The sequence below is a fragment of the Ceratina calcarata genome, unplaced genomic scaffold (assembly GCF_001652005.2).
Source record: "Ceratina calcarata isolate Rehan_Ccalc_2016 unplaced genomic scaffold, ASM165200v1 scaffold363.2, whole genome shotgun sequence".
NCBI lineage: Eukaryota > Metazoa > Arthropoda > Insecta > Hymenoptera > Apidae > Ceratina > Ceratina calcarata.
The window spans coordinates 429,012-446,733 of record NW_017159356.1 but is presented as its reverse complement, the minus strand read 5'-3'; the positions used below and the strand labels follow the sequence as shown (position 1 = coordinate 446,733).

The following is a 17,722-nucleotide window of genomic DNA, read 5'->3' as shown; positions in this document are numbered from 1 at the left end:
ATAATAATAATAATAATAATAATAATAATAATAATAATAATAATTCCTAAATGTTCGCGCTCGTAGCTGCGACAAAAGGCATCGCTCACGAACGAGTTCAGCAATTCCTGCGATGTTCAGTCATCCCTCGCCTTTCTACAATTTTCCTACTATTTTTTTTTTTTTTACTTTTTTCATAATTTTTTTGTCAGAAAGTATGTAGAAGTGGGCAGTTATCGGGCAGCTATTAGACTCCGTTGTTTAAGAAAGACACAAGTCGTCTGTGGTCCGACTACCCCGAGCCGCGGATCGGGAACAGGAGATTGCTTGGATTCACGATTGGTATCACGCGTGAGGATATCCTTATTTTTTTTCTTTCTTTCGCGTACGTCCCCGTTGCGCTACGTGGAAAAAGAACGGTTGCTCAGCTCCTGCAGTATCAGCAGCTCAGCTGTCTCAGCTTCGGATACAGCAGCCGCGCTGTTTTGGTAATCATGCCGCCAGCAGGTTCTTGATGTTTTTCGGCGTGTTCTCCTCGTTCAAGTGTTTCGTGGTGTAACGGAGTGCGTTCAACAGACCCTCGCTCTTGCACGGTGGTTGATCCTTTAACAGCCTCACACAGCCTTTAACCTGGACAAATAAACATTTTTATAAACTGTCCAATATAGTTCTCTCCAGTCGACGTTTTTCGACAAATCCAATAACAGACGGAGTTCGTTTATTTTTACTTACATCAACATTCGAACCCTTAACGAAGGCACCTTGGGGGTGAACGTGATCGTAAAGGATCACTAGCCCTACCATCACTCTCAGAACAAAGAGCTGAGTCTCCTCTCGTTGGAACTGCGCCAATAAGTTTCTGAAGAGAATAAACATATTTCTGTTTGAACCATATCTGTACTACAATTAATCGGAAAATTCTATTTCTTTGAGTGGCAAATAAATATTACTTACGGATTTTCTAGCATGCGCAGGCAAACTTTGGCCATAGTGCCAAGCGTTTCTGTGATGTTCTCGCGTGCTACATCCTCGTTCTGAAACGTGCAACAAGAATTTCGAACTTTTAGAAAACAATTGGAATTTTACTATCCTCCACGTAATAATTTTTATACTTGTTTCCTTTGCATTAGATAAGCAAACGTCTCTTTTAGATTTCTTAATTAATTGTAAGTCTACTTTGAATATCTTTAACTATTTCCTGTAACGTTCCAATTAAAGTACAGACGAATAATTCGATTCGAATGTATCCGCTGTCGATTACGCTGGTAAATGTTCCGAGAACTGTTTTGCCCTGAATCACTTCCTATAATAGGTTTTAATTTTCTGCTCCAGAGCCCATCCACCTATCAACCCATTTAGTTCGCGTAACGTTTCAACCAATGTCCCCTCCCCGTTTCGTACTTGCGAAACAAACGCAACGCGCTCCTTTGTTCTACCCGGAATGGGAATCCTCGATAAAAAGATGCAAGGGTAATTAATTAATTACGGCACAAAACACGGAGCACAATATCTATTATCACGAAATTGAACGAACGCACTCGCGCACAAAGGAACGATTCCCCGTTGATTCGTCAAAGCGGAAAAATTCGTTTTCAAAGCTTTCCACAAACTATTTAAGCTTTCTCCCTCGGAACATGTACCGCTCTCCGTTCGTTAGCGGAAATACAACTGATTTCAAAGCACGTTTAACAGTTCGAATTGAAAACCCGAGAGCCTGCCAGAATCAACTTGTTGCGCAAAATAAAGAAAACACTTTTTATTAAAAAGAAAATAGGTTGTTGAAGTCTCGTTTTCGACGAATGCTTAGAACAGAAGAATAACGTCATCCGGCCGGAGAGTTCCGCGGAACGGATATCTATTGGCGTCGAGTGGAATCGATAATACTCAAGGAACGAGAGGACAGTAGAGAGTAAAGAAAGAGGAGAAGAGATACCACTTACGTCCATCAAGAAGGTAATGGTCGCGTGACTCAGAACACGAAGCATGGGTGTCGCGTGGGCGTAGAACAAGGACATTCGGTTGGCGAGCTCGTTACCGACCACGAGGTCCTTCTCGGCGTTCTCCTGCTGCGCTAGAGACGCTCTGGTCAGTGTCCTGCGGTAATAGCTGAAGTCGTTCTGAATCGCGGGCGTCTTCATTTTGTGCTCGTCGAACTTCAGTACGAACTCGAGAATTTCCGCCAGCTGTTTGACTAGTGCCTGCTGCGTCTCGAGATGTTGGGTCGGGGACAGGTTCCCGGAACACAGTTGACCCAGTATCTTCGGCACTACCTTCTCTGAAAAAATAGAGACGACCATGCTCTGATTCTCCTCGGGTCATGCCATCTGCGTTTCTTTAATCGTGAAGCGTTCGTAGGCAATTGTCTGCAGACTTTCGTATTTTGTCTCCAGTCGTTATCCCGCACTTATAGTCCACAAATGACGAAAGACAGAATGCAAACACGAGACGGACCGTGGATAATACGCAGAGACATGTTTGCAGGAAATTGTCTCTCGAGTCTAGACGAGATTTTAAGAGACAGTTACAGGCCTTTACACTTTGAGTTATGATCTTTAATTTGAGTGCCCGTTCCAAAGAAAAAAGAACAGAAACGTGTATTCGAAATACGATGCAAAATAAAAGAGATATTCCTCAATAATAAAAACTGCATCTACTTATTAACTATAAAAATATTATTTGTAGTAGAAGACACTTACCGAGTTCCAGTGAAAATTCATAGAACCTCTTCAGCTTGGCAACGAGCGGGGCGACGGTCATATAAGCCTTGCGTTGACACTCCTCCGTAGGCGCCGAAATCGCCTCGCGTATTTCCTTCCCGGCGCCTTTGTAGCATTGAATTTCCTCTAAGATAGATTCTGAATTTTTCAGCACTCTCTGCACCGCTTCGAACGTCTCCCGTTCCAGGTCGGAAGGTTGTGCGTCTAGAAATTCGATAACAACCGTCTGTACTTTCTTCCCTGTCTCGTAAACATCATCCGTCTGTCACGATTCGCACTTCGACTGTTTACGTCCCGTCGAATGTACAATTTATGTTAAGAGAGTTCCGCGTGGAAACTTACTCTCGAAATCCAAAAAGACGTCGTACTTTTGAGGGGTGCAACAGGTTGACTCGTCTCGAGCCAGTAGACTCAGAAGCTTGCCCATCTTCGATCTCAGGCTTCTTTCCACCCAGTATTTACAAAACGAAAGGCATCTGAATTTCAACAAACAAAATATTCTTGTAAAACCAGCCTGAAATTCAAATAAAATAATGATATAATTTTTTTCAATGAACTACCTGATACTCCAAGTATCTAAAATTCGAATATTGTAAGAAGCTTGGAAGAACTCGAACAATAATGAGTGACAGAACCGATCGGGAAAAGTGCGTGCGAGGCGGAGCTCGCGTTCTCACTGAAGCCAGAGTGGATTTCGAAATTCTGGCTCCGTGAGCCGACCCGCGCGTCGAGCTATTGTCGGACGCGTGTGTATGAACTTATGTGCGTAACGCGTTAACGCGCGCCTATCGGTATCTCCGCGTATGTATTCTGCGAACTCGTCAACGAGAGATGAACCTTGCGTTAATTCCGACCGACGATGCTAATCAGTGCTGACCTCATCTGAAACGAGCAAGGATTTCAAGGGCCAAAGTTTCCCACGCGAATTTGCCGTCATTAAGCAAAACTTGGGGTTCGATTAATTTCAAGGAATTTTTTAATACTTATTTTTTTATACAGAAATCAAAATAGTAAATACAAGAAGAAATCTACATGTATTAAGAAACTGTGATTTATAATTTAAAGAAATTCTTAAATATTAAAACTCAAGAATTATTCTGCTTTGTTGCAATAAAAAATATGACCAATTATTAACTGGCAAGAGTTAAGAGTTTAGTGAATAACAAAATAGAAACTTCCAAATGAAAAGCAATTACAAACGAAGAGAGCCGCGACTAAAGATAAGTTAAGATTACCAGTAGAACCGGTTCGTTAGTTTCCCGCGAGATAAGCGGGGAACAGTTACATGCACATACTTTCTTTCTAAAAACGGCAATTAGTTTGTTTCACTTTCGACGGGCACGATTACCGCCGGCAGTTATCGAAAATGGGAACGTTTCCATCGCGGTTGTCAGCGAATCCGCGATAAAAATCGCGATAAACGGCGGGATAGACGCGAGTAGAAGCTTGTCACACGAGAGCGATCGAGTTCTAAAGCTAGGTCTAAAATTGTACGCCGAGGGATTCCAATGTACCGCCGTGTGTCTCCGTTATTTTTAGCTGAAAACCGTCTGTCCCGTTAACGAATTTCTCGTGTCACGTTAAGTCCCGGAGATTCGCCAATTAAATACTTTTAACCATATCGACTACTCTATTACCCTATAAAAATAGCTCGTTTGTACAAATCGAATAAATCGTGTCATGATGGCTCACCTTCTATCAATATGAGACATAGACAGTCTGTCTTAAACTTGCCATTTGATATCAATAAATTCTTTGATAACCGATTACTAGATAAAATAATCTGTTATTTATCACTTAAATAAAATGATACTAGATATACACAATACGAAATCATCTTTCAATCACTTATAATATACAATATGGAACAGTCCTTCAGCACTTCATAACTCTGTTTACATCTTCTATAGAAAATTATGAGTAAAAGGCAGATAAAATAAAAAATGAGAAGTCGAGAATATTGTAATTTGCAATGTGGAGTTGGTAAAGTAATAAATGGTCCTCGTAACGGTGCTCGAGACTACTGAGGTAGATCGATCGCGCTTTATCCGGAATATCGAGTGCGATCGAAAATAACCCCGTCCGGCACGAGGCAAGTTTAGGATAAACGTTTACGTTGAGAATTCCGTACGCACGCAGAAACGTAGTCTCGAATTGGCGAAGTAGTATTATCACAGCGATACCACAACAAATCATCGTTTCCGTATCACTGTGGAATAAAACGTGATTTCGATAAAGAAAACAAACCCTCTGAGCCAACTGAAATCACAGTCTTCGAACGTCGGGACTAAAATAAAAGTGAAAATTTGCAGCCGAGTCAGCGAACTCGTTTCCGCGGAGCGAAAGACAAAGGGCACAAAGTACCGTCCGCGAGGATCAGTGAATTCTCGTGGCTCGAGGTGGAGGGACGTCGGAACCGAGTCCCCGGGGCTAGAAACTCACCCTGAAGAAGAGGCGACGGGATCGCGCTCGTGAACGCGAATACATGACGCTGACAGGTTGCACGTCACGTCGATGCCTTTGGTCGACGGCCAACGAGTATAAGTTACGCCTACGCGATCCGAGTGCAACAACTGTCACTCAACGGACGGCCATGTTGCTGGCTACTCGCAGGGGTGGTTTTGACGTTATGTGGTGGTAGCGCGGCGCGGTTCTCGAGGCCTCTCCTTATTTGGTAAACGCCAGTGGCGGCGGCACGTTCGCGCGAAAAATCAATGGGGGTAGTTCCACGGTTCACCCTCGGGGTGACGCTGCTGCTACCTTTTCATAGGGTTCTACAATCTTCCTTCACTCGGGAAATGTAGATAAAGTCTACATTTCTTCTTAATCTTAATTAAATCAAGATTTTCATTTTTGTTTTTTTAACAAAACTCGCAAAACAGAAATTCTATAAACTATTCGGACAATGTTAACATAATGGTATAGAAATTATTAATTTATAACAATAATTGCAGAAGTAATAGAATTATATTAAATATTTATATTGAGTTATTTTTTATGTAGAAGAATAGAACCAATATTTGAACGTTTATCATGTACAAGAAGCGTGGAATTTTTAATCAGTATGGTAAAAAACTTCGAGCATACAGTAAATAGTTCAGAAACTATCAGAGATTACTACATAAAAATAGTTTCATACATTTTTCATCGCACGTGCTCATACTCATTAATTTTAAATAACTGTTTCATAATTATCTGATAAAATTTAATCACAACTCCATGAAATTTACTATCGAAACAATAATAATGAAGTCGATAAACTGAACGTACAATTCTCCCAACGCTTATTCTGTATTAATTAGAACGAAACGATATTATGTCGTCTAAATTCTGTTATTCCTAGTTCTACCACATATATTCTGTTATTCTTGATTCCGCTGTACAAATATCACCGCGACAGCTTCGCAGAAGCATTTCAAATTTAGAAGTTCACGGGAACTCGTGGCCAACTCATCCGTGAGGGAGGTGCGCCGCTCCTTTTTTTGCCGTGAGACCAACGGATTGCCAGTGCGACGAGACTTCGAAAAGGGCGAACGATATCGGCGCGGCTGACCGACTTTGCCAGGGATCAATCGTGTTAATGTTTATACCGCTTTGCTCGGGTCAGTTCATTTGTGGGCCAACGGTCCCGCGTTAGACGAATGACATTGAAATAGCAAAATGATAAAATAGTTTCCTGAACAGATCCTTTTTTTTAAGTGACGTCTGTATCTGTTCGAGAATTCTATGTTCGTTTGAGGAAATCATTTATCAGAATCATTCAGATAACTGTGTTCAAATATTGGGAAGGTTTGAGTCAAGTATTTGATGATAGGAAATAAGATAAGAGTAGGTATTATTACATCGTTAATCGCACATGTTGACGATCAGTCAGGTGCATTTGAAAAACACTTTGCCCTTCGAAACTTCGAAGGGAAATGATAAAAAATTGAAAGTTCAATCTTCCGCCTCGGCGAGAGAAAATCGCAAACAAGAAACGTTTTCTTCTTTAAAAATAATAAAGAAGGGGCCCGATGCACCTCGCCTTTTATTTTCCCATAGAAAATAGGAATCGATTTTTCGAAGAGGATGCATTCGACGATGAAATAAAACGGAAGCCGTGGCTGAACAACGTGGTGGCACACAATCTCGCAGTTAGTATCACGCCCGCGATGATAAGACGCGGAGAGGTCGGTTATTTGCTCGAAGGAAATTCCGTGTCAAGAGAGAATTAGCCCGTTATTATCTATTGGTAGGGAGCAGTAGACGATGTAGACGACTGTAGCGATTCGCTGCCTTTTTCCCGATAGAACAGTAATCGCTTCTGACATTACGCGAGCCGCCACACGCGGCGAGGCACTCTTCGTGTACTCGCTGTTGCGTCCCGAACGTATTGGGTACTTACACACAGCGAAACGACGCCTTATCTGCAAAATGTTCTCTTTTAGTACGCAGCAAAAGTACAGCCGCTCGTCCCGTAATAACGCGAAACGCTTTACTCCACTTAGGCGTGCAAAATTAAAAAAGAATTCAGACAGTTGTTTCAAAAAAGCTTACATTTTAGATGGAGATACCAACAGTTTACGTGATTCTAATTTAATAATGTATTCGCTTAAAGTATAATATTAATTGGATTCTAAAATTCGTACGTACAATTATAAATTTCTCATATTTATTGAGACAAGCCTCGAACGATGTTTTCTCTGTTGTAACATTGATTCACGTCATTGGCACAATAAACAGGAACTGCCTGTGGTGGATTTAACATCCAACGCATATACGAGCTTTTAAAAATATTAACAAAATCAATACGTGTATTTTGAATTATTTATATGCTCCCGTGGTTGTCAATGACGTCAATCAACTTAACAACACACGCCTTTGACGTAATTACATTTTACTAAAATAATGCTTTCAAATTTAACTTGCATTTTTAAAATAGATAATGCGATAATATAATAATTACGTCGAACTCTGCTGACAGTATTTTAATAAATAAGATCAATTCACAAAAAAACGAATCTCATCTTATACACTCATCTTATAAACATTTTTTTAAGTACGCTTGTGCACGAAGGTATTTAGCTTTAAATTCATTTATAATGGAAGCTCGTTTGGCCTCTGGCAGAAAGTTCCCGTCGTCAGTTTCGCCAATGAGACTTTTACGGGGTGTTTAGATCCGAGGGAATCATCGCTGTTTCCTCGAGGCGTCGTTCCAGCATCGTCGCAGCGCGCAGCGTCGAGATTTTTGCACCTCTTCCAAGTGCACACGATTGGATAATCGTCGGAAACCGTGGGCGAAGATAATCGACGCCTATTAAAGGCCTTTTTGTGCATCAATTCCAGCAAATCAATTGAGATCCCTTGCTGTCTCCCACTCCGCGGGCCCCGATACAGACTCCCCTTTTCCCTCAACCTTAATTTTCGTCGCTGCGCTACGCTGCTACAACAAGCGAACCAACGATGATCCGCGATGATGACTGCTTACTGCGTGCGCGTTTACGAGCCGTACATAATTCATAATCTACCCTAATCCAAGCTTCAAATTCAAGCTTGCATATCTAAATTAATGTGGGATAATTAATTAACAAAATAATGTTATTAAAGCAATTAATAAAATAACTTTTTACAACTTATACACTCATCTTATAAACATTTTTTTAAGTACGCTTGTGCACGAAGGTATTTAGCTTTAAATTCATTTATAATGGAAGCTCGTTTGGCCTCTGGCAGAAAGTTCCCGTCGTCAGTTTCGCCAATGAGACTTTTACGGGGTGTTTAGATCCGAGGGAATCATCGCTGTTTCCTCGAGGCGTCGTTCCAGCATCGTCGCAGCGCGCAGCGTCGAGATTTTTGCACCTCTTCCAAGTGCACACGATTGGATAATCGTCGGAAACCGTGGGCGAAGATAATCGACGCCTATTAAAGGCCTTTTTGTGCATCAATTCCAGCAAATCAATTGAGATCCCTTGCTGTCTCCCACTCCGCGGGCCCCGATACAGACTCCCCTTTTCCCTCAACCTTAATTTTCGTCGCTGCGCTACGCTGCTACAACAAGCGAACCAACGATGATCCGCGATGATGACTGCTTACTGCGTGCGCGTTTACGAGCCGTACATAATTCATAATCTACCCTAATCCAAGCTTCAAATTCAAGCTTGCATATCTAAATTAATGTGGGATAATTAATTAACAAAATAATGTTATTAAAGCAATTAATAAAATAACTTTTTACATTTTTTATACGAAATGATAGCACATCAATAAAGGGTTAAATAAAGATTGACTGGAACAGAATTTTCTCATTCTATTTTAATAATATTTCTCGATATTTCTAAGGAATGTATAAGAAACTCTTATGGTGTTTTATTACGACGTTACGACTGTCGCTGTTTCTTCCCTCGTTTTTCTCGAGCGCCATTGGTGGAATCGATGGAACTATGTTTTACCCGCCTCGCGTTGCGTCGTGCAAATCGTTCTAAACCGGAGCAGAGCAGACTTGTCTAATAAGCAGGTTTACTTAGTAAAAGAAAGTGAAGGAAGCCACCGCGTTAAACTGGTTCCGATTTTTTTTAAATCTAGTTTGCAGGAACGTCGCGTATCTTTTACCGTCCGCTACTAGTCGCGATGCGCGTATCATCCATTTAATTACTAATTTATGCGCATAACTTTATCTACCCCTCGGAAATGCGTTGAATTTTTGCTTTTCCGTTTAATTATACAAACGGTAGAATATATTCATTCACATGCAAACTGTGTTTAGTTCTCGCGATGAATGTTTGAAAGCTACGAAATTGTAAATTATTTGCAAGTCACGTGTATGAAATCTGTCGAAATTCTAAAAACCATAATCATCCCTGAGAGATGAACGCGAAGGCCGTATTGCTTCATTATCAGCCACTGTCAATAGTTAATGCGTACAGAATAAAGTCGGTCACGCGAAAGGGGTGAATTGAACCCGAATCAACCGATGAATAAACGGGATCGAATAGAGCAGTCCACCGGCCATTCAAGGGAATCAGGCGCGATTCGCTGTGCCAACTATTGCTATTGTATCCATCGTAACGCAACGCGGGATATATCGTTAACGATCCTCTTCGTTCGCGACGCGCGTACTTCCACAGAACGCAGAAGGAATACGCCTGCGAGCGTGTGCTCGAGCGCGCCACTCGAGTCGCGACACGCGGCTACGTGCGTGCTTAATAAGGTAAGCGAGTACACGCACGCACGCACGCACGCACGGTTTAAATACCGCGTCGCAAAAAGTTTGAACGCGATACTCTGCGAGCCACATTCGTGAACTCTCGCGTGCTTGAATAATTTTAGCACTGAGAGAATCAAAACCGAAGTTCTAAAAAAAATTTTATGAATAAAATTGAAGAAACTTGATCGATGAAATAGAGAAGTTACGAAGACTGCGTGGGTTCGTTTTGTAGTCTGCACGCGTTGCACTCGCGATATGGCAATGCGAGCTCGTCTTGTGTTCGATCTCTAAACCTGGTTTAGCCAGGCTACAACAACACCGTACATGCGTATGCACGGTGTTGTCGGTGGCCTCCTTAGCAATCTGAGAGAATTAATTGCGGAACACGAGGCGAGGATCAGGGCTAGCAGGAACGTGTGTGTCGTGTTAAAAAGTTATACGACCATTAACTGGGACCGATGGAGAGACATGCAGGAAGAAAGCTACATATCTAAAAAAAAAAAAAAACTGGCGTCTCGCTTGGGAAAGCTTCGTTACGCTTTTGAGTTATGAGGAAGAAACGGAGAAATTTATTCGCCTTGGTTGCCCTTAGTGTACAATTTCCTGGTACAATAATTTTTCTGTTTCCTTCTTCTTTTGATTCTTTATTGATATAGAAATTTCATTATGATATTGCGAATTTAAAAAAATATTGCAACTAACTCAATAAATATGTGACTCACGACAGAAAAAAAAAGAATCAGGTCAGATCGACGAGCGCGTCGTTTGTGTGACACGAATTCACAATGCGAGTCGAGGGTTAAGTAGATCACTTGAATCTTATCGTTTAAGTATTTAACGTATTTAAAATAAATTAAAATGAACGTTGACTTCCTTGTTTCACCGATTAAGGATGATATTTATACTCAGCTACTTATATCACTCTTCTATTTTAATCTGGTCTGTTATCTCTACTTCGAAGCTCTAAAGACAAAATTATCTACGAAAGGCGAAAGAGTATTTTTTGCGTGTTTCACACTGAAATTATCGTAGCTAGAATAGACGCATAAATAATTGATCTACAATGTTGAGTGGCACTGTTTCGAGCTAAATAAATTCTTATTCATTCGTATCGAATAACTGAAACGTGAAACCGGCTAATATTTTTGTAGGTCGCGGATACAGTACACTAATACGCATTGCGTATTATAGTATCAGAAAGATTATATTTATGTACCTAATGAACACATTCTGAAACGACGGAATTATAAAACCTGATTTAAAAGATCGTAGATCAAAGCAAAATTCAAGGGTGTCACAATCGAGCCAACTAAATGAGTTTTAACAGTATTCATTATTTGATGAATCAATTTCGCTAGACTTTGACACTTTCCTTCTGAAATAAGGGTCTCAATTTAAATAATGACGCGAGCCATCAGGCATTTTATGAAATTAAAAAGTTAGAAAGGTTGCCGGCGAGAAATTATCCGCGTACGCGTGCATCACACGCGAAACTCTTGTGCACGCTATTCTTCAGTGGCCCTGTCCTCCTTAAGGAACGAGGCAAATTAATTAAAAGCGGCGGCGATGGAAAAAGGAAATGACCGAACCTCGGGCTCCGTCCTAGCGCAAGTATTAATAAACGTTTCGTACTGACAAGCGCCATCACCGACAGTGACCTATATAATTCAAAAAACTAATGGAAACATAATTTCAAGTAGGTTAATCGTCGATGCTTTCTCATACCAATTTACCCATCACCGATTAATTGCGTCAATTAATCAGATTAATTGCATCGCATCCTGTACGCCCCACAGACCAATTAAGCCGAGAATCGTCGAAACGAATTCGCTTGACAAGCCGATCAGACGACGTATGTATCTTTATAAGCTTAAAAAGTACAGAAGTCTATCCAAAAGTAATATCTACGAATCCAGGAAAATTGAAATGAAAGACTCGTACCTTTGCTGCTCGATTCTTAGCTGTGACAAAGAACGGCTTTTACAATGTTCGAACAAAGAACCAGCAGAGAGAGACTCTCATTGGCTGCTCGTTACCTTAATGAAAAAGAAGAAAAGCGCTAGTGCTTGCACAGCACTGAAGGAGATAAAGAAAGCGTGCCGTGCTGTAAGCTAGATTCAATGGTTAATCTGTTCTTTTTCTTTACATCGTGCATGCATACGAACGTAATCGATTCGAACAGGATTAAGCTACCGTCTTGGTGTTGGTTACGTGAGGCAGTAGCGAAATCCGGTAGACGTGAAAGTCTCTCACGCGACACGCTTATTTCCCCTGCAGCTATCATATGACAATCATGCGAACAAGAAACCGATATCCCAAGCCACTTAGCGTGATCCGTATTCAAGCGTCTTAATCATTCGAATTCGGTAGTTTCTTTTTCTAATAAACGATTTAGTATACAAAAATCATTTTAAGAAATCTGTTAAATTGCCTCACTGGAAGCAGTAATTATCGATTTGTATCGATTAATTTATATAAATCATTAATTAATATATTAAAGAAAGCTGTCGTATAATAATAGTTTGACTGATAAATATCTAAATTATTTAAATGAATGACACTATTCATTAAACTGAATTATGGTTAACTATTTAAAATTGATTAAGGGACTCCCGAAATTTTCTTTGGACAAGTCTGCGAACGTAAATACGTGCTCCTGACATTTTTATGGTTGCTTACGCCACTGGTTAAGCATAGGGAGATGGGAAGAGGGGGATATCATCATATCCCGGACGAAGACAGGAAACCTCCGAGCGAAATTCCCCCCCGGCTCGCGCACTTACGCACGTTTGCTTTGACAAACCTCTTTGTGTGCACGTTCTCTTGATTACAAATGTAGCGAGCGCAGAAAAAGGAGCGGGCGCCCCGTTTACAGAGCGATCACGATTACGCGGTTGACAACGATCGATCGACGCACGTTTTTTCTACTCTCGGGAAATGTATCGTGTCCGACGTCGTGCGAAATCTCTCTTCTCGCAAGAAATGAAACGAATAGTAGGAATTTGTAGAGTAATTATCAATCGTCATTTGTTCTAGCAAAATCAGTTTTTGGTAAATGTATAAAAATGGAGAATAGATACTCTCTGTAACTATGAATTGATCTCATTTTATGGGTATTAAATGAAAATCGAATTAAATTGTGAAACCAATCTCGCTATGAGATATTTAGAGAGGAATACAAGAGATGAATATCGCATAATCAGTGAAACACGAAATGCACATTTACATTAATAATACATAAGAGTACGTGTTTCGTACGATAAAATAATACGAAATTATGTCCTCCTGTATATTCTTTTTACAATAAACAGGCGTTACGTCACGGTGTACGAGCCACACACGTGTGATACAACGCTTTCCACACACGTGACCACGCCACATCCGCTTATTCGCGATACCCCGAAGGAAGGATGTTAATGGCTTGTTCTCATGGTTAACCATATTGACCATGTCCACGGTATTTAAACAAAGTATATAACGTATCCACTCGAACTCTCCTGTGAGATCACAATTTACTTCCCACTGTCACTTTTATATAATCAACGAAATATTTGATAAAAACACGATTATTCCGATATCAAATAATGAATTTAAAATGAGCTGTTCCATCAGATGTCATTTAAACGTGTGAAAAGATATTTGAATGATAGACACAGTTAGAATTAACTCTCTAAAATGGGCAAACGTTCCATTGGGTCAAGGTTATTGACCAAGAATGCAGCGACATGCGGTACCGTTTGGCGAATCAATTTCTACCTGAAACAGCAACAACCGAATGGAATCCGATCGATGAAATTCTCCAGAGTTAGCTGGTAAATGAGTACCGGCTCGTGCCTCTATTACACGTTCAAAATCAATACTCTCTATGTGATGCATGCAACTTTGAACTTAACGTAACTTCATGCTTGATAAATGCAAGACGCAGTGCACTGCGGGATAATCATTACTTATGGAAGCTGAATTAATCGCTCACAAAAACAAGTGAATATTTAAAATGTGATTACGTGAGAAGCTGTAATTTAGATAGAGAAATTGCAGTGAATAGAAATCGAGACGTTTCGTAAAAATAGATTGAAGATTTATTTTCAGATTTCTACTCTGCTCTCATTAATTTTATATCGATTTGAGAGGCTCGATAAAAGTTTCATAAACGACATAGTGGATTTAGCGTGAATTGTACAAGCATCATTATTGTGTGCTAGCGGTGATCATTAACCTGCTAAATAATGCATAATTAATAGAAATCCCCGGGGCAACTCTATAGCACGTACAGTTTACTGTTCTTCCGGTTCCGTTAGTCGACCGAAAAATATTTGAACAATATTCCATTCCGAGTGAACTACCGCTTGAAACTAATTAAACTTACTGGGCAAACGGTGCAACGAGTTTTCACAAAGGATTAAAGTTTTTCCATCAGAAGTAGATAAACTATTGACTCACTGGATTTAGACAGAATTAAACACGTAATCAGTTAACAATCCATCGTGCGACACGTGCGTTTATAAATGAAGAGTATTCTAATCAATTAGAAGTAAAACACAGATATAGAATATTGTGAACTATGCTTAGAAGTGGAACTTCATTTGAAAACTTCATTTCAATTTATTATATAATAAATCTTTAATTAAAAATGTTTGTAATTATTGTACGTATTTAATGATCAGTTATTATCATATATTCGTTGATAGATATCGTCTATTCCCCATTTTCGATTACTATAGACGAGCGGTCGACCTAAATGTTAATTGACTAATATATAGGTCAAGCTTGATTAGCAACGTACCCCGACAATCTAATAACGTATCGTCACCCATAAGTTCCTGGAGTAGATAGAAAAGGGGCCAAGGAATTCATTCAAGACCCATAACACTCGTCCCACGTTAATTAAAAAGTAAATCAATTTTACGTATAACAGATGGTTTTATGGTACATGAATATACTTTCAAAGTTTCCACCTTTTCGTTTCGCAACAAGATTTCGTAACAAAGTATAAATAATGTAAGACATAAATTTTTTATCTTATATTTTAATAGAACTGATGTATTCTTTGATTTATTTCTTGTAAAGAGTAAATGAATTTGATATCTGGAACGGAATGTAATTCATAATTTATGCAACGGTCGTATCATTGTTTTACGTAACGTCACGAACATTCGCTTTATTCTTTTTCGTGGCACGCGCAATCACGCTTACTCAGGGAATATAACGTAAACAGATTAAACATTTAATTGGACTTATCTCGTGTATTCATAAAAATGAATAGAATCTATACCGAAACAAAAACAGTACGTTTTATCATTTATCAGATAAATACCGTTCATAAACATCATTGTTCAATAAACTATGTATTACTTATTGTACTGGATTACATAGTTACTTTTCAAACGATATATGTACAACATTTTAGTACTACGCCCTTCTGTGATAATTAATCAATTTTCTATCAGAATTTCTATATTACATTTTTTTATTTACAACTTCTAATCACGTCATTTTTAAATATGAAGTTTAATTATTCATAGCGAATAAGAAAAGAATTTCTTGAAATGGTCGAGGTAGCAGCACGAAGATTGCAACGATCTTCCATGCACGCTTCCGTCTTCCGGCGAACGAACAAAAGCGTATTCTCATAAGAGAAAAAAAGAAGAGAAAGAGAGGGAGTAAAATAAACGCGTATAATGTTCTACTAAATGATACAGAATAAGCAGGAATTAAGCGATGCTTTTCGCAATTAAGAATAATTAGTGATAATCCGTGCGGCACGATGGAAAGCAGCGAACACGGCTTCTTCTCTGCGTACAATACCGCTCACACGCGTTCTTCTATTGAAAAATCATTTTTAATTAATGAAAAGTACCTCAAAGAAAGGCAGAGATTAGTTCTCCATTTTTTTACCTACTATAGATTGATATCAAATCTGCACACCGTGAATTGCAAATCACTACATTTGTATAACTTTATACATATTTATATGTAATACAGTTTTTAATTATAATATTACATATTATGATCTGTCTTCAATTATATTGAAATTAAAATATAAATTTCCTAAAAGTTTTATTAATTAAATATACAATAATAGACAGCCTCATAATGAAAGAAGTACGAATTATGTTTCTGTTAATAATAATTATTCGTAAATAACTAAGATCTGGCAAATTGATTTAATAAATCTTGCTTTAACTCGTTTATGCTCGGTACTCTTTCTTCTCGTACTTGTGAGCGGTAATGTACTTGTCTTCGCCGGCGTCTCGGCCAAACAAAATCGACTAGCAAATCATCGGGGAGGACGTTGATCGAGCCGTCGCGCAACCTCGCGCGAATTTATTGCGCACGCCTCGAGTTTCGCAGTTTTCCTTGTCCGGTCGGATAAAAAGCTTTCCAAACGTGAAAGCTGTTCCCTGTGCGAATGTGCGACTAGCGTCGAACAGATTTCTTCTCTCTCTCTCTCTCTCTCTCTCTCAGACCCATTTTTACTGCCGGTATTTGATATCCGTCTCGCTTTTCCCGGTCGGTTCACCGCTGCTGGCATAATGGGCCACTCCTCGGTCCTCTCTTCTCCGAGAGAGACTGATACGCACTTGACTTCCATGCGGAAACGAATCGTACACGTGATACAAGGGCCACTCGCGACGACAGAATAATTCATACGTAATTTAGCGAAAACAAACAAATCCACGCTCCACTTTTCAACCCCGTCTCGCGTTACCCCGGATCGATTTTCAAATATCGCAAACGGTACCCCCGCATCTGCGAGATGATCGTCAATTTTCAGTCATTAATACTCTAATTTGAAATGATCATAAATGTGATCGTAATGATGATTGAACTGAAAACGGTTGAATTTGTCTGCTCCTCTTTTAATACAGTTAAGATTCAGTTTACGATTTAATAAAGAGATACTTGGTTAACTCGTGTTGCACTTATCTCCTTTTAATCTTACGGCGGTACATTGAACGTAGTAGACGATAATACATGGAAACAATTACATCTCTTGTTACACTATGTTATACAATATTACAGATAAGAGTGAAAGAAATACAACCTCTCTTTAACCATCGCCGCTGAACGTATTTAACATACGATACAATTTAACATAGAAGTAGAAGAGTATTTACCTTTCGGAGGGCAAGAAGATGGAGCATGACCTAACGGGCCGAATTATTATCTTGCAGAACACGAGCGGGAAGCTATTCCCGAGCAGACATTGTTCGTCCCTTCGCCGGTTTAATAGCCACTTCCGGTTGTTCAGGAAGCAACCCTTCTCCAAGCACTGCCGGGGGCAGGACGGTTCGGTTTTTCGAAAAGGGAAGACGATCCTCCTCTGCTCCGTTGTGCTGACACGGAACGGTTTGCCGCGCTACGATAACACTTTTATCACGCGCAACACGCGGTACGAATTCGTAGAACGTCTCAATAAAGATTCCCTTGTGCCTTTTGTACTGTCCGAAGGTAGCCGCGTTTACAGTCGCATTTAAAGACCCTTTGAATTTGAAAAAAAGAAGAAAAACCGAACCGGAAGAATTCCCCTCTTCACTCTTTTCTATTCATGATAGCTTTATCGTTCGGAACTCGGAACTGTCGTAAAGAAGTCCCACGGTACTCGCGAGTAAAACTCGATGAAAGTTTCCGCCGAGTTTCAAAGATGAGATATATATCTTTTTTTCCCTTTTTGACGGGGAGAACGCGACTTCACTCCGTCGGAGGTTGATATAACACTGTCAAAGCAACGGCGCGCGGCAAACGAGACAGTTTCACCGAGAGGCCAGTCAGCTGGTGCCTCCCCACTCTCTTGACACGTCACTGCGCTCCCACACGTCTGTTTTACGGATTTTCAATTCCA

At 39.9% G+C, this 17,722-nt stretch overlaps 1 protein-coding gene across 5 annotated transcripts; it reads right to left on the bottom strand.

The window, feature by feature from the left end:
• Window positions 1-139: 139 nt before the first annotated feature.
• LOC108625549 (protein FAM49B) lies at window positions 140-17,234 on the bottom strand. Of its 5 annotated transcripts, none has more exons than XM_018025647.2 (7): window positions 16,998-17,234; window positions 3,039-3,172; window positions 2,676-2,900; window positions 1,920-2,254; window positions 934-1,013; window positions 712-838; window positions 140-609 (listed from the first exon to the last, which is right to left on the bottom strand). In XM_018025647.2, the coding sequence occupies exons 2-7, from the start codon at window positions 3,121-3,123 to the stop codon at window positions 472-474; spliced, it is 990 nt and encodes a 329-aa protein (XP_017881136.1). In that variant the 5' UTR covers window positions 3,124-3,172; window positions 16,998-17,234; the 3' UTR covers window positions 140-471. The 5 variants fall into 5 exon arrangements, with proteins under 5 accessions (XP_017881136.1, XP_017881134.1, XP_026669826.1 ...); XM_018025645.2 differs by having other exon boundaries at window positions 3,039-3,210; window positions 16,998-17,119; XM_026814025.1 differs by lacking the exon at window positions 16,998-17,234 and adding an exon at window positions 5,139-5,362 and having other exon boundaries at window positions 3,039-3,210.
• Window positions 17,235-17,722: the final 488 nt, after the last annotated feature.